Below are 26,867 nucleotides of genomic sequence, written 5' to 3' on the forward strand. Positions count from 1 at the left end.
CAATAAAATGTTTGAACAAATCTCTATTTTAAACTTAAGCCTTCACTTATCCCCAACTCTTGCCATTGAAATCTACTTCGGCCTCAATCTATCTTCTCCTTGTATGAGCTTTGTGTCTCCTTCTTCTGTTCCCATGAGGGTTCCAGTCTATGGCAGTGCTAGGTGTCTACTTATTTCAATCGATAGGACTCTTTCCCTAAGCGTATGATTTGATATGTTTCTCGGCTAAATACACGTAGGATCTTGCGTAAACAGCGATTCACTGATACATGCCTTTTTCGTATATCACGAGTGGTAGCATTGAAGATTGCAATTTTCGTAAGCAAAGATAAAGAGTATGATTTACAAATAGGTTTGAGACTGCCAAATTATTGACGTGCCTTCTGCAAGCGATTATCGATGTCATCACCCGGTAAAGTTTTTGTCTTCATGACATTTATTTTCAAACCTGCTGATTCCGCTGCCAGCGTTAAGCTTCATAATTTCGCCGTGAGATTTGAGTAGCTGTGAGCCAGTAGACAAATATCGTCTGCCTAATCAAGATCATTAAGGCGAACCTGCAATCCCACACTATCCTCCTGCCGTTATCGAAGGCTCTTCCAAGGATAGTGTCCAGAACTTCATATATTAAATAGAAGTGGTGAAGGGACAAATCCCAGTCGGACACCTATCCCAACTCTCTTCGTTTCTCTCAGCAATTTGCCATATTTTATCCTGCAAAAGGCTTTACGTTATAGGATTTTTATAAGACGTATACGCAGAGAAAAAATATAATTGGGCATGGTTACTGTAACCATTTAAATAGTGTTACAAGATTTTTAACTATATTATAGTCACAGTAACCATTTATATGATTGTGGTAACCATAATATGGTTAATTTATGATTCACATGATTGTATCAACCATATATATGGTTACAGTAAACAAATATATGTTTGTGGCAACCATATTTATGATGAATAATTTTATCATAATATGTTGTTCTCAGATTATGATAAGCCTTAAGCCGAGAGCAACATAATATGATAAGTCCTTCATCAGTCGACAATAATATGATTTAAGCCGATAGCTTTAGTTGCTAGTGCTCTAGTTCTTAAGATTTATTGTAATTTTAATTATAGTAAATAAAAATAAATAAAATAATAAATAAAGTCCTTCATCATATGAATGGTTGTCACAAACATATATTTGTTTACTGTAACCATATATATGGTTGCTACAATCATGTGAATCGTAAATTAACCATATTATGGTTACCACAATCATGTAAATGGTTACTGTGACCATATAGTTAAAAAACTTGTAACAATATTGAAATGGTTACAGTAACCATGCCCAACTATATTTTTTCTCTGCGTGTATGAGTTTGAGAGGTATTCTTCTACATGCCAATGAACTTCAAATCGCAGCTTGTTCTTGCTTTAAAGTTGATGTTATCCTGTTGTAGATCTTTTTGACAATTACTTGGCTTTTATCTTATTAATTATGAATAGCAGAGTAATGTCGCGCCTGTTATTAAGGTCTGTGAGATCGCCCTTTTTCGTATTTTTATTATTATTTTTATTCAAATGATTGGCGGATTAAGATATTGTAATAAAATTTGGTACTTATATAGAACAAAAGGTATTTTAATCAATGAATTGATAACATTTGCCACAGTCTTCACCTAAATACTGAAATTCTTAAAACGGAGAAAATATGTTCCAAATATTTAGTTATATACCGTGTGATATCTTATAAGCTTTTACTGTATTTTAACTAAAATTTTAAAAATTATATTTCTTTTATAATCCTTTTTAGAAATTTTTAGATAAATCTCAAATACAATATGTAAAAATATTACAAAATCTTTGAGAAATATTCAAAACAATTAATATCCATTTTGTGAAAATTCAGTTATTTTTAACTCATATCCAAATTTTCAAAGTTTTGGGTGTCATGTGCATGAGTGGTGGAAAATTGGTTCCAAATAATCGATCGTTGATATCGTTAAATGGGTGTCGAATATTCAATCCAGAATTTGCCGCCATTTAAGCAATAAAACCTTGACAACCATTTTACGATAGTTCTTTTTATTAATGTTTACAAAGCTATTTTAAAAACGTATTTATAAATTCAACAGTATAACTAATGGATTTTATTTAATTGGCAAAAGAAATAAGTAAACAAATTTAAATGAAAAATTACAGTTTATAATTTATAGTAATATAGTATTTATGTGTTTATTTGTAAATTAATACAATTTAAAAATTTGGGAAAAATTTAGTTAATTTAAATTAAATTTTTCTTCTTATTAAGTAAAATATTAGGCGATAAATTTCGAAGTCTGCTTTAAAAATAGCAAACAAATTCATGGCCATTTATGGGAAAATGCTCTAAATAGACTTCATTATGGGAGGGTAACAATCATGAATATACACTTTTATTGAATTATCTTTATATTACAAGATTTACATCAATGGATGGACGAACTTTGAAAAGTGGATATAATACGTCCATTGCCAATAACCTAAGAACTCACTTTTAATACGAATATATCAAGGAGTCATCGACCCAGTAAATAAGCCAAAAATTATACCCAAAAATGTACGTTTGGAACCACTCAGATTAAAACACTCAAATCTGTCATATTTTCTGAATTGAATTTGTTTAAAGAATCATCAAATTTGCTCGAATTCCGGAGATATTGGCCGCAATTTTACCAAACTTAATAAACAGGATGTATGTATGTTTATTTCCATCTGAGACTAATAATTTTTGACACAAGTTTAAGCCTTAAAGCAATATTTATTTTACAAACTATCAAATAAATACCTAAACACACTAAGAACCACAGACTAGTAAAGCAAAGCTCTCCTCACATCAACCCTAATTTCATTATACTTACAAAACGCTCATCTAGCTTCTTATATACGAGTACATACCGGTCTGCAGCAACCTAAAAGTAATTATTTAATTTTGTTCTTAAAATGTTGAAAATTTTCAAAAACAAAATATAATTCCCACCAATAAATTACATTCCACATAGTTTTGTTGTACAGGGTCCTGCTTTTATTTTATTTTTTTGCTACACTTAAGTAATATATGACACTTGTCTCATCTCTGCCTCTATAAAGTAAACCTTTTAGCCAATATAGGTAAACCCACGCTTATTAACAAACTAAAACACTTAAACAAAAAAAATATAAAACGAAAAAAAAACTCAAGCCTACTCATATGAACTAAAACTAATATTAAGATGAAAAGTAACAAAACAAAAAAAAAAAAACCAAACCAAACATCAACTAGAAATCTTTGAACCATGAAAGGAAACACCATTCTTATATGTATACAGACTTAAATACATATGTATTTATATGTAAGTAAGTATGTGTTTGCTTTATTTTAAGGCTAAAACAAATAACCCCAGCATAAAATTATACCAATTCACTCACTCACTCAATCGTACACTTTTGGGTTGTTTGTCTGCTCACTTATAAACAGCAGCCCAAATAAAGCTACAAAAATGATGGCAAGAAAATAAATATAACATAAGACGAAGATGCAGAAACTCAAGGAAAAAAAGCCCTTTTTTCAATTTACCACATACCGTGCGAAATGTAAAATGCACGTCATAATGAGAAATTCATTTAAGTTAATTTTTTATATGCGTGATTTCTGTTTTTTTTCGTTTCGTTTTTTATTTTATTTATTTTTTCTTCTGCAAAAATATAAAAAAATGCTGTTTTTAGCGACCTATATTCATGCATATGAATATACGAGGGTTTATTTAGTTTCTCAAAACATTTGTGACATATTTTTATCTTGGGTTTCCCCAATGGTTTTATTAAGACAAAATATCAAATTACTTATTTCTAATCTTCTTTAGTCAATCTATTATATTCAATACAAATTTAACTATTTATCCTAGTATTGGGCTGATAGCCAGTGTAATTGTAAATCTTATACTTTATATCTTCAATTTTACAGATTCCCATGTCTTTACCTAAAGTAGGGTGCCTTAAAAACGTTTAAACTATTTATTTATTATTAAGCCAATCATCTTCATTCTAGCTATAGCTGGTTTTTTATGGTACAACTTTAAAATTATTTCATTTTTATTATGCATTTTAAAATGAAACTTAGAAAATGCATTTTATTTTATAACCTATTTTCTTCTGTGCTAAAGAATTACTTTTATTATGCGTAAGTGCTTGTAAAAGATAGAAAAAATACTAAATAATATTAGCAGAAACTAATTGAAAATTACTATACAGGTATAGTTAGTTAGGATCTTTAAAAAAAAAGCCATGAAATAAAACAAGAACACTTTATGAAACACGTTTATATAATTAACATATGAGACTGTGTTGACGGCATACTCAAAACTAGTTGTCAAAAAAAAGAAATAATACAAAAAACATTTGCTTAGAGGACAAAATCTCTAACTGTTTGTGAAGGCACAAAGTTTAGCGATCCACTATTCAATAAGCCACCAATATATGAGCCCTTGTTGAAGAACATGTATTATTATTTTTGCTTATAAACAGTTTTCTGATTATTTCAGGGCTTTTGTAATATTATAGCTTCAAAGTTGCATAACTAACACAGACCTATTAACTATTTTGTTCACAAAACAAGGTTAACCTTATAATACATAAGGTTAACCTTATAATACAATTTTTATAGAAAATTTGGATAAATAATGTTCAAAAAAAATCTAGTCAAAATATTAAATTACAGTTAATGGATCCTAAAAATACGAAATATTTTAATTTTTATGATTTTTTATACTTTTCGTAAAATGTTTGCTTTAAAGTTAAGCAAACAATACAGATATGTTAATCTTTTTTTATTTAAATCTGTCAAATTTATTTATATTTTAAATTTTTGTTTATGAGTGCGTATGATTAATATTAATTATGGAGTTGGTAGAGTAAATCGTTAATAACTTTTTTATTTACAAAACAAGGTGAAAAATTGTGCATGATTTTAAAAGAAAACAGTTCAAGCCTTGTAATACAATTTCTCTAGAAAATTTAGATAAATAATATTTATAAAAATTCTAGTCAAAATATTATCTCACATCTAAAGGATCATGAAAACATGATTTTTTTTTTTTTAATTTTTCTGATAATTTTATGATTTTTGTGAAATGTTTGCTACAAGGTTAGGTAAACAATATAGACATATTAATTTTTTTATTTAAACTGATTAAAAATCATTATTTTAAAATTTTCGTCTCAGAGAGCGTATGATTAATATTAATTATGGAGTTGGTAGAGTAAATCGTTAATAACTTTTTTGTTTAGAAAGCAGGATGAAAAATATTACATAATTTTAAAAAAAGAACATTTTCAATTATTTTTTATTTTTTCTGATTTTTTGTATGCCTTTCGTAAAATGTCTGATTTAAAATTAGACAAAAAAGACAGACATGTTAATTTGTTTTATTTAAACTGATAAAAAATTCTTATTTTAAATTTTCGTTTCTGAGTGCGTATGATTAATATTAATTATTGAGCTGTTAGAGAAAATTCTATATAACTTTTTTGTTTATAACATAAAATGAAAAATTTTACATGATTTTGAAAGAAAACACTTCAAGAATTATAATACAACATCCCTCGAAATTTCTAGAGAAAAATGTTTATGAAAATTCTAGTCAAAGAATTGCAAAAATTAAAAAAATTCAATACAGATAATTTCTATCCACTTCTTTGAATTTCCTTAGGCTTCAATTACATTTTCAAATATTTGTTCCCAAAAAACATAGTGTCCATCTGCGTACATTTAGTGTTTAGTGTTGTAAATTTTTATACTCTCAAGTGTTTTTGCTTGGTGTTTTAATTTTATTTCTATATTTGCATTTAAGTAAGGAAATAAATTTTACGACAGTTTTTTCTTTTATTAATGTTTATAAAGGAATTTAAAAAAAAGCAGTTTCGGGTTATTTATAATTTCAACTGTATAACTAATGGGTTTTATGCAATTTGTAACAGAAACAAGTAAACAAATTGCATGAGAAATTAAAGTTTATTATTTTCATAAAATTTATTGAAAAAGCTAATCTTGCAACTAGCATTACTTTATGGCAGGATTTAAATAAAAACTGAATATAATTTTAAGACTTATTTGGTAAATTATTTAGTTATTTTTTTTTATTTATTAATAATCAAAAATTACTACAATTTAAAAATATGTACATGCAAATAATTCAAATCTGCTATAAGTGATGTAACAAGTCAAACAATTTGGCTTTAAATTTCAAAGCTCTGGAATGCTTAAAACTAATAATGAAATTCATGGGAAAATATTAAATAATTTAAATTTAGTTGTTGGAGGAAAAGAGGACGTGTTTAAATATTTATTGAATTCTCTTTCAAATTCAGATTTCCAGAATAATTACAAGACTTACATGGATGGATAGACAGACGGACGGACAATGGTATTTATATTTACTATGAACTGATATTCGTTCTGAATACATTATTAAATAGGAATATTTCTATAATTTGCTGTATCTTATTTTTCAATTAGTTAATGCAGAGACTTCCAGATCAATTGCAAGATTTACAAGGTGGATAGACAGTCAAATTGTTGATGAGAAAAACCACCAAAATTCTTTCTCATCAGTATTTTAGAAACATTAGTCTATATTCTTTTAAATCAAGAAAAATTGTATTAAATAAATTTGTATTATTGAGTAATTGTCTTTATCTAGACACTCATATAACTATATGTCTTTCAAACCTTCTTTTTCAATTACTAAATACACATTTCATTATGAATCTCATTAATTAGTTAATTATATTAATATCGAATTAATTATTAAAAGGCTTTATCTCTTAACTATCTCATAAATGTTGAAATAAAATTTATGGAATACAATCACGCTTATGCCTGAGGTATTTGGTTTTACTATTTCTTGTCATTAATATATTTAATGATTTATATTAAGTTTTAATTACTCTTAACTAAGACACAAATTAGTTCACATACTAAAAAAACAATTAAAACCACAAACTATATAAAAAACTTTAAAACAATATTTATAAACATATTACATTAAAAAAGTAAGCTTAAACAAACATCAACTAAAATAAATGATAAATGATGTTAAACTAAAACAAATCAATGATTACGAAAAAATATATATTAATATTTTTGTTAATTTCTTAAACAACACACACAGGGAGCTTAAAACTTAAAAAAAAAAGAATTTTATTTAAGACAAATGATCTGTTTAATATAATGTGGCTCATATGAAGCAGCCACAAACTAACACAACATGAATAAGCAAATGATACAATAAACACACAAAGCATGCTTATGATCTGTTAAAATCCATTATTTGAAATTCAAGGCTTAAACAAGAAACAAAAAATACAAACAGGCTTGTATAAAATTCCAAAAAAATAAAAAAAAAACTTTACACAAAATTAACAATTTGCTGCCAGCATTAGCTTCATTTTTAGTTAAATAAAGGAAACATTAAGTATTATGTCTAAAAAAAAAATTCCTCATGTACATACAAATGTGTGTAGTAACTTACTTATACATGCTGCAAAAACATGATGGTTAAACTTTTCAAAATGATTAACATTTTTTTTTTTAAGCCAACATATTTACATAAAATCGACTCATTAAGCCTTAAAACATTATATACACATAAAGATTTCTTTTGAAGCTGAACAAAACTAAAAAAAAAAATCAACAAAAATGACAAGCATAACATAACGTTTTGTTCACAAAAAATGATTTTTAAACACAAAATACTTATCTTAAGATTTACATCACACAAAAAAACCAAAAAGGAAACTAATATAATGGGAATATATCAGTTCAGTTCTTTGCGCTGCTTTGCTTTTTTCGAACTTAACATTGACAATCACTGAAGATGGTTTCTTTTTCAGGCTAAAGACAGTTTTTTTTTATTTTGAAAAGAAATGAAGCTTAAATATAAAAAAATGACAAATGACTTTAAATATTTGATGCTTTTTTCTTTATTGCTTCGTCTTCTTTTTATTATTCAATTTCAATATTTCATATCAATTCAAGAAAATCAAGTTTGAATTTTGAGCGATTTTTTTTTCTCATATTTTTAAGTGATTTTACAAAAGATTAAGGAAAATTTTGCAAAATAATAAAACAATATAAAACTTTGCTTAAGAATAGAGCAATAACTAAACAGACATATTAAAATTTTTAACTTAAACTGGTTAAATTTCATTATCTAAAATTTTCACCTATGACGGCGTATGATTAATATTAATTATGTAGTTCTGAGAGAAAATTCTTAATAACTTTTTTGTTTCTAAAACAAGGTTAACCACTTCAAATGATTTTGAAAGAAAATATTTCAGGCCTTATAATACAATTTCTTTAGAAAATTTTATCGAAATATTGATTAAGAAAATTTAATGTTAAAAAACTGAAAATTTTTAAAAGTTTGATGTCAACATTTTGACACCCAAAATATTATGTTTTACTGGTCAATGAATAGTTGCAGTATCCAACAAAAGTTTAAGAAAAATTTTCCACAGTAATAAAAGAAGAATACAATGACTTGTATAAGAATACAGTTATATTACCTTATAAAGCTTACTTCTTCATTCTGAAACCTGAACTTTTCACATTTTACTGATTATTTTAAACTTTTTGTAAAATCATAGCATACAAGTCAGATAAGCACAACAGGCTTTTTAAAATGTTTGCCTTAAACTTGTTAAATTTCATTATCTAAAATGTTCGTATATGGGTGCGTATGATTAATATTAATTATGGAGTTTTCAGAGAAAATTATTAATACATTTTTTGTTTACAACATAAGGTGAACTATTGCAAATGATTATGAAAGAAAACATTTCAGGCCTTATAATAAAATATCGCTAGAAAACTTTAACAAAATATTAATTAAGAAAATTTAATCTTAAAAAGCTGCAAAAATTTTAAAATATTGAAAGCTGTCATAACTTTAGTACCCAAAATATTATGTTTTACTGGTCAATGAATTATATAAGTGTAAAAAACAAAAGTTTAAGATAAATTTGTCAAAATAATAAAATAAAAAATAGAGTTATAAATAAAATTAAAATCCAGTATTTAAATAAGGAAACCTGAACATTTCACATTTTACTGATTTTCTTAAACTTTTTGTAAAATATAAGCTTACAACTTAGATAAGCTTATTAAAATATTAGCTTTAAAATTGTAAAATTTAAATTTTGAAAATTTAAGTCTATGATTGCGTATGATTAATATTAATTATGAAGTTGTTAAAGAAAATTTGTAATAACTTTTCTGTTTACAAAACAAAATTAAAAATTGCACATGATTTTGAAAGAAAACATTTCAGGCCTTATAATACAATTTCTTTAGAAAATTGTAGTAAAAATATTTGCTTCTGTTTCAGGGATCCTAAGAACATGAACTTTCTTTAATTTTTGGATTATTTTAAGCTTTTCAAGAAAAGCTATATCTATGAAGTTAGTTAAGCAAGATTAACTTAATTAAAATTTTGCATTAAACTGGTCAAATGTCATTCCTTTAAATTAACGTTTATGAGAGCGTATGATTAATATTAATTATGACGATGTTAGAGAAAATTCCTAATAACTTATTTGTTTTTAAAATTAGGCGAAAAATTTCACATGATTTTAAAAGAAAAATGTTCAAGCTTTATAACAAAATAACCTTGGAAAATTTTAGTTTAACGATATTTAAGAAAATTCAATTAAAACATACATTTTTGCCACATCAATTTGTAGAACACGAACATCTTCTAATCTAGGGAATTATAGTATCAGACACATACCTGTATTAAACACTACGAACTATAATTGATTGACCGTAACAGATGATCTAAAAATCCCCACTAAATCATCTGTCAATTTGAACATACATATTTTCAAAACTTACAGACAGCATAATAGATAATATACATTTTATATTGGACACTTGCTGACATACTAAGTACAACATTTTAACCACACTTTGTTGCTTGTTGCCGCAAAAACCACAACTGAATTACACACAAATCATATGCAAAAAAAAAATACAACTAGCAGACTTTTAAACAAACATTATATGTTTACTACTGATTACTATCTGGAGATCAATCAAAATGTTGTTTGAAATTCAATACTACAATAAAGTTGCACATACAGTAGCAACTAACAGCATAAAATTATATGCAAATATAAAGATTTCTAGAGAATTTGATATTTTCTGTAGGTGAAACAAAAACAAAAATATTTTTGCAAACAAACTAAAGATTTATTAACATTTCAGTTGTCATAAATAATGCATATAAAATAAGGTTACTTTAAGCGAGACTAAACAAATATTTCTATTTCTTTCTTATTAATTTAACACAGGGTTTTGTAAAGAAAAAAAATAAATGTTAATATTAATAATTTAACTAAACTGAATAACCTTGAAGTTATGTGTAACACAACCATCAATTAAAACGCCACCAAAAACCTACACTTTACTTGTAAGTCAAGTAAATAAGAATGTGTTCTAAGTTTGTTTTTTTCTATTTTTTTTAATACTAACTCCGTGTTTTAGCAAAAAAAAACTGCCAATTAGTAGCTTGTTGTTGAGAAAATACAAAATAAACTGTTTAAGCAGTTACCAACTAAAATCCAAAACAATTTTTTTTTTAAATTTAAGACAAAAAAAATAATGAAAACAAACCAGCAAGCGCAATAATAATTTTCCTGTAGTTTGAAAAATTACTTAAAAAATCAACATTTCTGTACAAATAAAAAGTGATATACAACGATTTACACCAAATAAAGAATTATATGGGTGAGTTGAGCTCAAATAAGGCAGACTGTTATAAATATAACCCCTACAAGTAAAAAATAAAAAAATCATTTCAGATTTGATACAGAAGAATTTCCAAAATTTGGTACAAAAATTCTTGCAAAAATAAATTTTTCTGTTTTTTATTTTCAAAAACTTGTAGCTTCAAAATGTAACAAACAATACAAAATTATTTTAATGTTTGCTTAAAATTGCAAATTTTCATTATTTTAAGTTTTAGTTTATGAGTGCGTATGATTAATATTAATTAGGGAATTGTTAGAGAAAATTATTAATAACTTTTTTTTGTATAGAATAAAGTGACAACTTTTAACAGAATCTGAAAGAAAAGATTTCATTTCATTATTTTTTGATTTGCGAAAACTTTTAGCTTCAAAGTATGATAAACAATAAAAAGGTTTCTAAATATAAGCCTTAAATTTTCAAATTATCATTATTTAAAGTGTTTGTCCATGAGTGCGTATGATTAATATTAATTATGAAATTGTTAGAGGGAATCGTTAGTAACTTGTTTCTTTACAGATTAATATGTACAATTCCTTATAATTCAAAAGAAAAAACATTTTAAACCTTATAATAACTATTCTTTAAAGAATTTTAACGTTATAATCATTAAGAAAATTGTATTAAACCGTAAGATTTTAGGATAACAAAAATATGTTGATAAGAAGAAATTTTAATATATCTCTTTATATGTGGTTACGTTCAATTGCTTAGTTGTTATTGAAATGATTACAAGCTCTAAAAGCTGCTGAAAAAAACTAACTAAATAAGCAAACTTGAAAATATAGTCTTTTGTATAGTTTATCAACTTTTTTCTGATTATTTTTTGATTTTCGAATACTTTTAACTTCAAGGTATGATAGGCAATAAGAAGTTATTAAAAATCTTGCCTTAAATTAATAAATATACACTATTTAATCTTTTCGTCTATTAGTGCGTATAATTAATATTAATTATGGAATTGTTAGTGGGAATCGTTAATAACTTTTTTGTTTACAGAGCAAGGTCTACAATTCTACTTAATTTTAAAAGAAAACTTTCCAATCCTTATAATAACAATTCTTTAAAGAATTTAAACGTAATATTCGTTAAAAAATTTCTATTAGCCATAAGATTTTATGTGTTCAAATATATTTTGATATAATTCTGATTGTTAAAATTATAACTTTGACTATCTCTGGAAATTTTTAAGAAAAATAGTTTTACACTGTACATAAACATATTTTTACGACAATTTTATACCAATTTGCTACAAGGATTCAGATGCGTTTTACAATAACTGTAGGGTACAGAAAAATAAGAGTGAGTAAATTTGTTTGTTCAACCAGCTTAACATGAACACTAACGCTCTATTTATGTTTACTTAATGCAATATTTAAGTAAATCAAAATATATTGTCGACCAAAAAAAAAAAAAAAACAGCTAAAACTTAAGAAAAAAAATTAACCAAAAATAAAACTAAATGAAAAATAAAATTGTGTTGCAATGTTTTTTAACAAGACTTTTCAACGGCTATCAATCACATTGAACAAACAGCACAAACAACAAAAAAAAACCAACTAAAACAACTGGTTTCAGTTAAACTACAACACCACAACGATTTGCTAAAGTTTTTCGCACTTCTGAAATGAAAAGCGTTTACACAAATATGAAAATCATATAAAAACAATTTTGTTTTTAAGTTTAACAAACCAAAAAAAATAAAAAATAAGACACACATTTTTGTCTTGTTGTTTAAATATTTGTTGTTACAAATGTTGAGTGGTACCTAAACTTTAGTTTTTTTTTTTTTTAAATGCTCCACAAAAGTTTTACGCCATGTGCATTTTGACGAGTGCAAAAACCAAATAAACAACAAACAAGACTGAATTTAACACTTGTCTTGGTGTGTAATTAAGTCTTAAACTATTAAATATATGCTTATGTTGATGTGAGTTTTGTATAAGTTTAAATTATAATTAAAAGTTTTGTATTAAATGTATTAAGCGGGAAAAAAACGAACGGAATTAAAGATTTTTTAATTGACTGAAGAAATGTTTATTATACGTTTATGTCTTAAATCTTTTGTTTTAATTTAGTTGGAAGTTTGAGAGTTTTATTTTGTTAAATTAAGCAGGAAATAAAAATGATGCCTTTAAAATAATATTTGTTATGATTTTCAAAAACATTTAGCTGCTAAATATAATAAGCAATACAAATTAATTTAAATGCTTCCCTAAACTGTTGAAATTTCAATCTTTCGTCTATGGGTACGTATGATTAATATTTATTATGGAGTTGTTAGGGGAAATACTTAATAACACTACTATGCCTCACATTGAGTCCAAATAAATAAATGTATTCCTCGAGGACGAGTGTATAATATACACAGTACTCGACATCAAGATTGGTTCCCATATAATATTCCAAAAATGATGATATTTTCGTACTCCAATCTCGGACACAAACATATAAAATTCAGTATCATCGCCCGAATTGGAAGCCAAGCACATTGTGAAAAGTGGATGCAGAAACAAAATAGAATTAAGAATCTTCTCAAATGTCCTTCCGAAATCAGAAAGAGCAGCATTACAGCCCCTTAGCACCAACTCCCAGCTATGTGAGAAGGTATAGGCATTCCATATCCTATGTCGTCAAGTGTCGCCAATACAGATTTAATAGTCATATATCTCAAGGATCGCGCTTTTTGTTCTCCCAGCCTATAACTCATCATGTAAAAAATCATTACTTTTGATATAACCCCATGTGACTCAATAAAATAAACATTTTATTCGTAATAAAGTTTCCGACACAAACAATTTTAAAACATTTTTCCAACATATTTTCTAATTTATCTAATTTTCCTAACACTTTTAATATTTCTAAACCATCAAAGTATCACTTCTGACCATAAACATTATTTTACGGCCTCAAAAATTTTTATAGCTAAATCTATCAAAGGCAAATAATCACTTTAGACAATTTCAAAACATAAATTTACCAACTGCAAAAATAAATTTATGATGGCTGTTCAAAAATATACCACTCTACCCACTATAGAAAGATTGGAGTTTTATGATTCCGGAAAAAAAGACAACTATTTCCTACCAAAAAAAGGCCAACGCCTTCAATACTATACTCAAGCACTAATTGAAATGCTGTTGAGGTAAAAAAAATTACAAAAATACTTTTGCAGACATTTACGCATATTTATACATTTGTACAAACATATAACCATAACGACAAAATTTACAATTATAGCCTAAAATACATTACAACTTATAGAATTTTACACCTTTAGCTGAGACTCTCAGCGACAAATGTATGGCTGCATTACTAGCAGAGCATTAATGAAGACGAACAAATTTAAAAGCAGGGGGAAAGAATTAAAGCATTAAAAATATCACTTGTATAACAGCAATACTAAAAAAAATCATTACCAAAGATATTTTGCTATTAACAAACCAACATATAAGACTCGTTTAAAGGCCTTATTTGAAAAATAACTTAAACTTAAACGAAACAATTTCTTAGCCGTTGAAGCTGCAACCAGTGTATAGAAAATATGTTAGTTTTTTAAGTACCCCAACCAGCCAGGCAGCCTAGCCAGTCATACATTCTGCCAGCACAACACAGCACAATTAAATATTAGTATGCTGATTTTTGTGTTGCCAGACATCAGTATGCTTGCAACAACATGTCCTTTTTTTAACACTTTCTTGCTTGATTGTAATAGTGATGTTGTTGGTGTTAATGGTTGAAAATTATTGTTAAGTCTTCAAAACTTTATGATGATTACCACGAAATTTGATAACAAATGTTATAAATTTCAAAATGTATGTTTGTCAACACACACGTACACTCTTATACTCACAAACGAATGAATACACACTCATGCATGCATGCTTGAGTGAATCTAGCACTAAGCTGTGTTAAGAATCGGTGTGAGTTGGTGCTTAAGGTAGTTTTAAATTGAAATTTAAGACTTTAAGGGCTATAAATTTGAACCAGTTTTTTATTGTTTAATTTTTTAGCAAAATAAAAAAAACTGTCTGTAACCAGAAACTGAAGACTATAAAAAAAATTGCTATACTTATAAATTATGTTGCTTAGCAACATGTTGCCAATGGAAATTTGTAATTAATAAAATATTATTTTTTAAAAAATTAGGGAAATAATATTAAATATAGACACTTTTTTGAATAAACAACTTTAGCTTTCAAATTTTGTATGTCATGTAAGTGTAGCATTTTTTGCACTCAACATATTGCTGGCAACATAAAATATGAAAATTGAATTTTCTATATTTCTTGAATAAACTAATAATGTTGAAGAAATAGTATGAAATAGTTGAAACTATTTTAAGAAACAGCCTCCATTTTGTTTTTAGCATTATTTTACACTCAACATGTTGCTGGCAACATTTTCAATACTTATGAACAAAAAAATTAATGTTAAAGAAATATTAAATATTTCAAACTGATATATAAAAAATGAAATGGTCCATGTATGTAATGGCATCACGTGAGAACGGCTGGAGCGATTTTTTTTATTCAATTCGAAATTTTCAGGAGATAGTTTGTAAAGAAAAAAAATTTAAAAATTCGGGGTAAAACTCGAAATTTGAAATTTGTGGAAAAATCAATTTTATGGAAATAAATATATTTTTTAAAATTTTTGATTTTTGACCAAGTAATATTGGTTTTTATAATTTAAAATTATTCCCAAAAAAAATTTTTTAACTTTTTTAAAAAACAAAAACTTTTTTTTTTAATTTTTTGTAAAATATAGGTCATAATCCGTAAAAGAAAAAAAATATTCCAGAAAAGATTTAATTTTTTTTTTAACTTTTCGTAAAAAAACTTTTTTTAATTTTTTGTAAAATATTGGTCATAATTAGAGATGCTAATCGGGACTGATTTTTAAAAATCCCGGGGTTCGGGATTTGGTAAAGAATCCCGAAATCCCGACCCGGGGAATCGAAATCCCGACCCGAGAAATCTAAAATCCCGAAAATTATAAGAAAGAAACGTACATAATTATGTCTTTACAATTGAAAGTAAATTTTTTATTTAGCAATTCATTTTTATTAGACACTAAAAAGCATAAAATACTTGCATGAGTCATTATATAAGAATAAATAACAATAAAGTATGTACATTAGGCCGGGTCGATTTGTATGGACGATCAAAATGTAAAAAATCGTATAGCAGAAACGCAATCTACGCAAAATTCTATGAAATTTATTCCCAAGAAACCATAGGTCTAAAATCAAATCCTATCTTGCGCATTTCGTCTTTTATCCAATAAAAAAATATATACTGAAATATCATTGGATAAAAGACGAAATGCGATAGGATTTGATTTTAGACCTCTGGTTTCTTCCGTAGAATGCGTTTCTGCTATACGATTTTTCGTGAAAAAAATCGACATACTGGTGAAAACCCGTACTTTAGTATAAAATGTGTTTATTTTAAATAGCTTCCTAAGAATACTATTGCATCTATGGTTTCATCTGCCATTCTGAAACGAATTTTTTTTCGACATATGCTGCTGCCGAAAAACATCTTTCACATTGGCAAACCCGTTTGCAAATACTTATAACAAATCTGCAAGTATTTTCCTTTTGTTCCTTCAGAAATAAAATGATGTATTTCTTTTGCAAGTTGAAAATCTACATAATAATTTGGTTTCGTTATTGTTATTTGGGGTTTTTACATTTATTAATTATATCTTTTAGCCTTTTAGCAATCCAAATATTTTCATTTTGTTCGAGCTCCTCATCTGAGATAAAATCAATTTCATTTGAAGAGGATTTAAATTGAGTTTTGTTAGATAACTTACAAAAAATGTTGAAGAATTGATTTTCTAGAGCCCCACTCAAGGAAAACCAAAAATACCGTTTTCCTTTATTAACTATATTGTAGCAGGAGTTGAGCTTAACAGCTTTGCTGAACATCACTTTGCGATATTCGGACATGTAGAATGTTAAAATGAATGAAAAAGTCACACAAAAATGACAATTTCCCCTATTTATTTATGAAAAACGGGATTTGGAAAATCCCGAAAACCCCGGGATTTAAAATTAAAAAATCCCGGGCTTCGGGGTTTAGAAAATCCCGAAAACCCAGGGATTTTCGGGAACGGGATTCCCCGTTTAGCATCTCTAGTCATAATACGTAAAAGACAAAAATATTCCAGAAAAAATTTAATTTCTTTTTTTAATTTGAAATTTTGTTTTATTATTTTCTTAATATATAGATCTAGCAATAGAATCAAAAAGAATGACGGTCCGTTATCTAGTGTTCGAGATACTGTATCTGAAAGCGGACCAATTTACCTAAAAATGTTCTATTTTTTGAACACTGAAAATCAGTGAACTTTGAAGGGCTATATATTATGAACCAAAAATCTGATTGTAATAAGAGTAGCATATTTGAAATCGTTGGTCAGTTTCCTGCAAAATAAATTTATTTAATATTCTTTAGGGGCACATGAAATTATTGATTTTTGCAACCTCACTTGTTCTATAGGCGCAAGACCACTGTAAGGAAAATATTGGTGAATTTTAAAGTATTTAAGTCTCTGTATGATGGTTTCATTAAAAACAAGTATTCTAAATAACTAAAACAAAAATAATTTTAAAACTGCACTTACCTTAGTACTTGTTGTCCTCGGACTACCACCCAGCGCTATAGCGTAAACTTCAATTTCATAAGTATCCGCACCAGCTTCACGATCCAACTCCTTGGCCGTCGATAAAATACCCAGTTTGGTGTCGATATCAAATAAACGTTCAACATGTGTGTATTTACCCGACGACACACTAGCACTCGCGCTACCAACCGCCGTTACATTCGTAACATAGTATTCAATTTCGGCGGTATTAAGTCTAGCACTAACGGTTAAGATACTAGTGCCAATAGGTTCATTCTCATATACCGAACCGCTTTGTTCGCGTTGATCGAAAACGGGACCCGACACGCCCGCAGCACTAGCGGCGATTATGGTGATATAAGCATCGGAACTTTTGCGTTCGCTTTGCACTGCCTCATCGGTGGCTTTTAGCGAAAGTTGATAACGTACCTCAGGACGATTGATGGGCTTACGTAGCGTTATAGCTCCCGTATTGCGTTGCAGTTTAAACAAATCCATATTGCCCGAGACCAGTTCATAGGTGACAATGCCATTACTTGAAGAATCAGCATCGGTGGCATGGACAAACATGATGAGAGCACCATCACGATTTTGTGAGTATATTTGCACGTTCTTGGAGGGTAAAATTGCTGCATTCATGGATATAAATACAGGAGCATTGTCGTTAATATCTTCAACAATAACGGTGACAAGTTTTTCCGCTGACAATTGCATTTCCGGTTTCATGGCCTGATCTGTAGCCACCACGGTCAAACGGAAGGTGTCTATAGACTCGCGATCAATTTCTCTTAGTGTATGTATCACTCCTGTTTGTGTATTAATACCAAAATGTCTGCCCCCAGCTAATTCTGGTTCTTGTTTAACAATACTATAAGTAACCTTACCATTTAAACCCGAATCAGGATCTTCCGCAGTCACGGTTACTATGGGAGTTTTAAGATCAATGCCTTCTTTAATTTGCCGTACAATGGCTGTATTTGGGAATGTTGGTGGATTATCATTTTCATCCTTCACATGCACTGTAAATACTATAGTGCTCGAAAGTCTAGGTGATCCACCATCCGAAGCTGTTATATTCAAATTATAGACAGTAGTTTCCTCATAATCCAATGACTTGTGTAAATATAAGATGCCCGTATAAGAATCAATATGAAAGGTATCTTTACGATTGCCAGCTGTGATGGTAAAAGAAATTTGTGAATTTATGCCCAGATCCAAATCAACTGCCTTGAAACGCATTAATTCTGTACTGATGGCTGTAGTTTCCAAGACGGAAATTTCTGCTATAGTTTCAACAAATTTCGGAGCCATATCATTTTCATCTAAAACTTCTATGGTTACAAACGTGGTAGAATTCAATTGTTGTCCCTCTATGGCGGCATCTTTAGCCATCACCTCCAGTTTATATTCGGCTTGATATTCACGATCCAATTTACGTGACAAAGAAAGTTGTCCTGTGGCATCGTCTATTTGAAATCGTCCCTCTTGATTACCATTGATAATGGAATAGTAGACATCACCATTTAGACCTTCATCCAAGTCATTAGTATACACCCGCATTAATTGAGTACCCACCAGAGAACCTTCGGATATCTGTACCTTGTAGGGAGCTCGCACAAACTCTGGAGCATTGTCATTTACATCTGTTATGATAATTTTCACCTTGACTTTATCCTTCAGTCTAGGACTACCATTATCTGCAACTATGGCCTCCAGTAAAATATAGTTTTGGGCTCCAGCCAAGCCCGTCAGTGATGAAGATGATGGCATTCTTTGTATCAACTCCTCACGATCGAAAGGATGTAGCGTTTTAATGAAGCCATTGCGTGAGTCTATGATAAAATCTTTACCCGGTGAAGCCAATGTATAAATTAGTTCTGCATTGCGACCTATATCACGATCTGAGGCTGTTAATTTGCCAACAAAAGCATCGGCTGGCTCATTTTCTGGTAAACTAAATGTAAACGAGCTATTTGTAAACTGTGGAGCATTGTCATTTTCATCTATTATGTGTATAATAACTGGAACTTCTGAAGATCTCTGAGGTTCTCCTTGATCATGGCATTTGACCGTCAAGGCATAATAATCACGTTCTTCGCGATCCAACGAAGATCTAACAAACAAAAAGCCATCTGGAAATATGCCAAATTTTTGGGCCACATTTCCTTCCAATATCTCATAGGATAAACGACCATTTAAGTCTAAATCTTTGTCATGAGCTGCCACCGAGAAGAATCTATCATTTACGGGTGTAGACTCTAGTAAAGAAGTTTCATAGGAAGTGTAGTCAAACACTGGTGTATGATCATTAACATCTGTTACCACCACTGTTATGATATGTTTGGAGGACAAGGCAGGTTTGCCATGATCCGTAGCCGTTAGTTCTATCTGTATATTTGAGTTTGGATCTGCCTTAATGGGTTTTTGTAAATATATTACACCCGTTGAAGCTCCTATACGAAACAACATATCCGGATTAAATGTCAAGGTATATGTGATTCTGCTATTGTTACCCGAGTCCCGATCTCTTGCTCTAGCAATATATACCTCTTGTCCCACGGCTGAATTTTCAGGCAGCAACACCTCATCATCACGTTCCAAAGCAAATACCGGCTTATTGTCATTTAAATCTTGAACAGAAATATGTACCAAACATTTGCCATAAGCTAAACCACGTCGGGCCACCACTTCCAGTTGATACTGATTGCTAACTTCACGATCTATAGCTTTAGCTGTTGTAATAACACCAGTTTTCTTGTTAATCGAAAAATTCTCTTCAGGATCCCCAAATACTATGGCATACTCCAATATATCGCCGGTGTTGGTATTGTGTTGTTTTATTTGTAGCTGACCTACTTCTCTGCCCAGATGAGCCTGTTCCATGGCATGATCTTCGGTGATCTGAAACTCATAGGTTTGTGAGTAGGAGTCAAAGTCTAATGATTCCATTTTATGTTGCATCATTATCTCTACAACAGCATCTTGTTCGCTGTGTCTTTCACCACGATCTTTGGCTGTAATGTGCAGTTTATATAAAGGTTTTGTAAAATGTTGTAAAATTTCTTGCCCTGTTGTTGATGCTGTGGCTGTTGCCACAACCTTAGAGCTTAACATGATCGAACCTGACCATGTATCAACCACAAATAAACCATCACCACCTGTATTTAAGGTATAAGTAATTAAGGCATTATCACCCTCATCACGATCAGTAGCAAAAACTTTTAATAATGGCTTTTGCAGCAGCGACATAATGTCAATGTCTCCTCCTCCACCTCCTGTTGTTGTTATGCCAGCATTGTTATGGTTATTGTTACTGTTACTGTTGCCTTGTTGTTGCATAGGTATCGCCAACGCATGAAAATATTTTTTAGGATAAAATTGTGGAGCATTATCATTGACATCTTCTATGTGTAGATTTACTGTGGCTGTTGAAGATTTTGGTGGTGTACCTTGATCACGTGCGATTACTAAAATTTCATAATTCTGTTGCAATTCACGATCTAGTGACTTTCTTGTTGTTAATTGGCCTGTTAAAGAATCCAACTGAAATTGTTCAGGATATTTTCGTTCGCTCACCATTGCCAGCGAATATGTCACTGAACCATTTGTGCCTTGATCGTGATCGTTGGCTGTTAACATGGCAATTAAGGTGTGCGGTGGTGTGGCTTCACTTAAGGTGACATTGATTTGACTTTGGGTAAACTGTGGTGCCTCATCGTTCTCATCCAATATGGTTACTTTCAGTTGGGTGTACGCCCACTTGGGATTGGGGCCACCATCCCGGGCGGAAATGCTTAATTCAACTGAACCCTCAATTTCACGATCCAATGCAGCTTGTGTGGTTATAAGACCGGTAGAGGAGTCAATGGCAAACCATTGGTTATTGTTGCCGGAAACAAAGTCGTAAAATATTAAAGCATTTACTCCGGTATCTTCATCTGTGGCTGTTATTGAGGCTACAAACGAACCAGGCGGAGCTAGTTCACTTAACACAGCAGAATATTCAGATTTCTCAAATACCGGTTCATGATCATTGACATCGTTGACATGTATGATTAAATAGGAGGTGGCTGTACGTGATGGTGTACCCTTATCGGTGGCTACCACGGTCAAGTTGTACTTTCCTATTTCTTCTCTATCTAAAACACCATTTACTCGTACTATATCAAACGAAGGAGTTTTCTCCAAACGAAAATGACCCAACTCATTGCCTGAGGTAATTTTGATGGCAGTCTCACCATTTAAACCTTCATCCATATCGACAACCGATACCGCTGCCACCACACTACCATTAATGGCATTTTCATCTACGGTAGCAAAAGAGCCGGTGGGTGGAAAATATTGAAACCTTATTACTGGATCATGATCATTTGTATCCACTAGATTTACTGTTACATAGGCTCTACCATCTTGTCTGGGAGAACCATGATCTCGTGCAAATACCGTAAAAACACAACTTTTGGGACAGGATACTCCAGGCCTAGAGAATGTGGGACAGTTTTGTTGGGGACAATTCAAATGTTCGGTGGTTGAAATCACACCAGTTTCTGGATCTACCGTGAATTGTGTTTCTGTATCTGCCAAATAGTACGTTATTTTACTATTGTCACCCAAATCCTTGTCGCTGGCCATGACCTGTAATACTGAACTGCCCGGAGGAATTGATTCGTTAAGCGATACTGTATAGTCACTGTGATCGAATACCGGAGGATTGTCATTGACGTCTATAATGGAAACATTGACTTGTAGAAAACCATATTTGGGAGGATTACCACCATCTTTGGCTGAAATATTGAGTCTATAAAAGGCTCTTGTTTCCCGATCCAAATCGCTTGTTGTCTCCAAATGCAGATAGGACACATCACCGCTGGGATTGGAGGTTACCGCCAAACGAAACTTACTATCAACATTACCCTCTACGATGGTATAATTATTGGATATGCCATTAATGCCTATATCCAAATCGGTGGCAGCATCCAGCAGACATCTGGTGCCCTTGGCAGCACTCTCGGAAAATGTTACAGCTATACTGGGCTCTGGAAACTCGGGAGCATTATCGTTAACATCTAAAACAGTAATTCTAACCTCAATGGGATAGGTGGGCTGAGATGAGAGGACTACCAGATCGTAACGTTCCCGCATACCTTCACGATCCAATACCATATTTGTTTTAATTTCTCCAGTAACCGCGTCCAGATTGAATTCTCGAGGAGGTTCATTGAAACGATAGGTAAAATCGGGTCTAGTGGGTATAAAGCCAACCACTGTGCCCTTGGGTTGACCCTCTAATACTTCAAATTGTACTCTTGTGTCTACGGCTCGTGATTGCATTAACCCCGTGCCATCCGCCGTACGTCGACGTGGAAAGGCCGATGTGTAAACATGTCTACCAGGATTTGACGGCACAAATGAGTAAAGTGCTGAGGTAGAAGAAGAGAATGTTATACTTTGTTGTGGCTGTTGATATTGTTGCTGTTGTTGTTGTGCGGCTGCTTTAGCTGATATCACCAACATTAAACAAATGAGTACTGTCAACGCATATCTCACTAATGGTGTTGTGTTGGCAAGAGGCCGTCTCTGAAACCTTGTTTCTTGTGGCTCATGTTGCTGGTAGTTAAGGTGGTGTTGGTGGTAATGTTGTTTTTGTAAAACTATGCAGTCTTGTGGTTCTTTCTCTACTTCTCGTTGCCCGTGATTTCTTTTAAAGTAAATTTGTTTTGTAGGTTGAATATACGGTTTCCCTCTTCTTCTCCTGATATACTCATCTAAATGCAGTGATAAACTATTTACAAATAATTTACAATGATCATGATGATCATGGCTTAGATGATGATGATGGTGCTGACGATCATGATCATGATGTTGATTGTCTTCATCATCAACATCATTATTTCGGTTGATGTTAACATTATTTCTAGATGTATTGTTTTGTGAATTGTGTTGATTTGTCATGCTGTTCCAAACTATTTCAGCATTATTTTCAGTTAAAGAATTTTCATCACTTGACCGTCTTGGCATAAATGATCTAGCTGCTGTTTCTGTTGTTGTTGCTGTAGTTACTGCTAAAGCCGTTCTTGTTGCTGTTGGTTGAAGAGTGGTGTTAGTGGTAGTAGTGTTGGTGGCTTTTTCACCTCCATCACCTTTTTGTATTTGTAAGACTGTGGCAGTTGTTGCTTTTGTTTGTGGCTGTCTTTGGTCATCTGCAGGCAAATTTTTCACTTGTCTACAGAACATCATCATCGTCATATCACCGTAGTAGTAATATATTTATATATAAAGAATTATATTTTTTCTTTTTGTTGCAGAACTATGCGTTACTCTTACAAAACTTGGACAGCGTTTTTTTTTTATTTATATATTTGTTTGTGTAAATTTTGAAGAGTGCCGCCTTTAGTCCTTAACGTTTGTTATTGTTGTTGCTTTTCGCTGCCTTCTTATTGCAATTTCAATTTGTTTTCGTTGGTTTTTTTTAAGTTTCTGTCTGTTTGTGTTAATTTTAAAGTAATTTTCTTATGTATATTTGTATATTTATTCTATTTGTTGTTGTTATCTTGTTTAAGCCATTAGTGTTGCTCTTTTTTTCAGCCGATCTTGTTGTTTTTTTTTTGTAATTTTGGTTTAAACCCAAACGTTTTTTAAACTTGGTTTTTTGCAAATTAGTTTCATTTTAATTTTTGTCCGTAAAAGTAACAACATTTTTCCTTCTTAGGTTTCTTAAACTTTGTTGGGTTGGTTTTTTTTATTCCCCTTGATGTTGTTGTTGTTGGCGGTGGTGTTGTTTGTTGCTGTTGTTGTTGTTGTTTCATTATTTATGTTGCCATTTTTTGCTGCTGATTTCTTTCCTTTTTCCAATTTTTTTTTTCTGTTTAAACTAAATGTTGGTTTGAAAATTATCACTTCAAATTTTTTTTAAACACTTTTTCTTGTTGCTTCCATGAGCTGTAATGAAACAGAGAAAAAAAATTCAAAGAGGGTTTGTTTAGTTATTTGTTAAAACAAATGTAAATATTTTGTTAAAAAAGAGATTTGTTATGTTTTTCTGTTAAATGTGTGTTCTTTGCATTTTGTTAAAACAAATAGACTTTATGGTCACAATGTAAAGGAAATATTTGTATTTCCAACTAAATCCCGGGCTATACTCTAAGAGGTGACAACGTGGTTGTGTTAGGTTAATTAATACATATTAAGGTGTTGTCATTAAACAACGAAAAACATTAGGCTTAAAATACTAAGAGATATTTTTTCTCATGTTGTCAATATTTTCCTTTTTGTTGGCCGCAAAAAGCTATTTCTAATAAACTAAACTAAAGATCTTTTCAATAAGTTATTTTCAATTTTAATAAAAACATTTTCTTAAGTAATCGAACGAAAATGTTTTTTATCATGCTCTTGAAAATCCAAAAGATCAATCAGTATATGATCGAGAATAAAAAAAACGAAAAATTTATTCCTAGAAAAGAAGACAGCTAAAAATCTTTTTGTACAAAATATCACAGCAACTTCATTACATCCCACAGAACTTATGTGGAAATAAATTTCCAATTTTAATTTGGTTCTTGAGTTAATCGATTACGAACAAACTCTTCTCTTTTATAAATACAGGCGTAGGCAAACATATGATCGTGCTGACTAGAAAAATATGTCAATTTTGTGTTGTTTAAAATTGGAAATATCCACATGTTGACCATTTACAATAATGTTCGACCAGTCAAAACATCTAACACAAAAACAAAACTTCAAAAATTACCTCATCTCTTTATTACATTTCATTTCTATAAAAATGTTTGACAATCCAATAAATTTAGCTGAAACACATCTTTTCACACATTCAATTCACAACATTTACAGCAATTATTCACTTTTACGATTCTTTACAAGAAAAAACACCTTATCTTTCATTACAATAAACATAAATATTCATTTTCAATTAATAACGAAAAAGTAGTAATCAATTTTCAACACTTACAATACAAAATAAAAATATTCCTTTTATAGAAAAATTACAATAATAAAAAATTGCTTTTAACACCAACAAAAGTACAAATTAATATATCTTTTTCATAAAAACTAAATCAATAAACTAAAGAAAAACAAAACCAAAATCAAAGGGTCAAAATCTTTTGTTTTGTGTTAAATGACACTTAACATAACACTCAGAATACACACAAACAAACAAATTTAAATTGACCAATAACCAGCGATCAACCCCCAAAAATATGTAACAGAAAAAACCCAACAAAACCAGAAACCACACACACAGTCCGAATGAAAACCACAAAAGAAACCATTTTTTTATTTATTTTTTCTTTTTTTCAATAAAAGAAATATTGAAAATAAATTAAACAAATCACACATTTTTTTTCTTTTTTGTTAAATAATTAACTAGTTTTATTTATACAAATCTGTTTTGTTGAAACTGCGTGAGTCTAAGAGGAAATGGCTTTTGGTAATTATTTGTTTTTATTGTTAATGCTAAAAGCTTAAATCACTTATCAATTAAATTATACAATAACATAAGCACGATTTCCATATAGATGGCTTATAAAATGGTTTTTTATGGGAGAATTATTCAAACAAAATTTTAAGTATTTTATGTTTATTAATTACAATGTAATTTATGAAAAGGAAAGACAGAAGAATTTTAAAAAGCCTCATATTTTAAACACATTTAGATTATAAAAACTATAATAAACAAATTTTGGTTAAACGTTTGAACAATGGTTTGTTATGGATTTGGATTTCTTTTTTTTTTTGGTGGATTAAAATAAAATTGATATTATTGTGAAGAGATTAAATGGCATAAATGTTTATAGTTAGTCGTTTATAATTTTATAATATGTTTATAATGCGGCCCTTTATGTATTTTGAAATTTATTAACATATTTTTCGAAAGTTTCCCGCATCAATACAGGAATAAGAGATTTGCAAACTTAAAAATGTGTAGCTTTTAAGAAAGAGAAAAACAATGATTTTATATATTTACCCAGTATTTTAAAAAGTTTTACAATAATTAACATGTAAATGCTTAAAAAAATGCACTAAAATCGGTGACCGTTCATAGGGCTGGTTCACACACGTCAAGTTTACTTGAGCTAGTCTGAAGCTTATAGAAGAGAGAGGAAGAAAACGAGTAAAATCTTTCCAAACTCCTCTTCCCTCTCTTATATAAACTCAAGACTTGCTCAAGTAAACTTGACGTGTGTGAACCAGCCCTATGAACGGTCACCGATTTTAGTGCATTTTTTTAATTCCAACTTCCTAGATTCAAGCATTATTGTAAAATGTTATCGTAAACAAAATATCTATAGTGGTAAATCCGAACAAAGTTTTTCACATATTTTGATCCAAAACAGTTTACCAGTTCCAGCTCTTTTGTTTTGGATACATAATTTAGCTATTAGCAGTAACTATAACT

The 26,867-nt window shown here is 29.8% G+C and overlaps 1 protein-coding gene across 1 annotated transcript in view; it reads right to left on the reverse strand.

Moving 5' to 3' along the window:
- The window catches only part of ft (cadherin-related tumor suppressor fat), a 365,299-nt gene extending 342,206 nt beyond the window's left edge, over positions 1 to 23,093 (reverse strand). The window contains exon 1 of the mRNA XM_065501811.1: positions 17,453 to 23,093. Within this exon, the coding sequence (XP_065357883.1) occupies positions 17,453 to 22,966 (5,514 nt within the window). The 5' untranslated portion in view covers positions 22,967 to 23,093. The remainder of the gene's footprint in view (positions 1 to 17,452) is intronic.
- Positions 23,094 to 26,867: the final 3,774 nt, after the last annotated feature.

The sequence above is a fragment of the Calliphora vicina genome, chromosome 2 (assembly GCF_958450345.1).
Source record: "Calliphora vicina chromosome 2, idCalVici1.1, whole genome shotgun sequence".
Classification (NCBI taxonomy): domain Eukaryota; kingdom Metazoa; phylum Arthropoda; class Insecta; order Diptera; family Calliphoridae; genus Calliphora; species Calliphora vicina.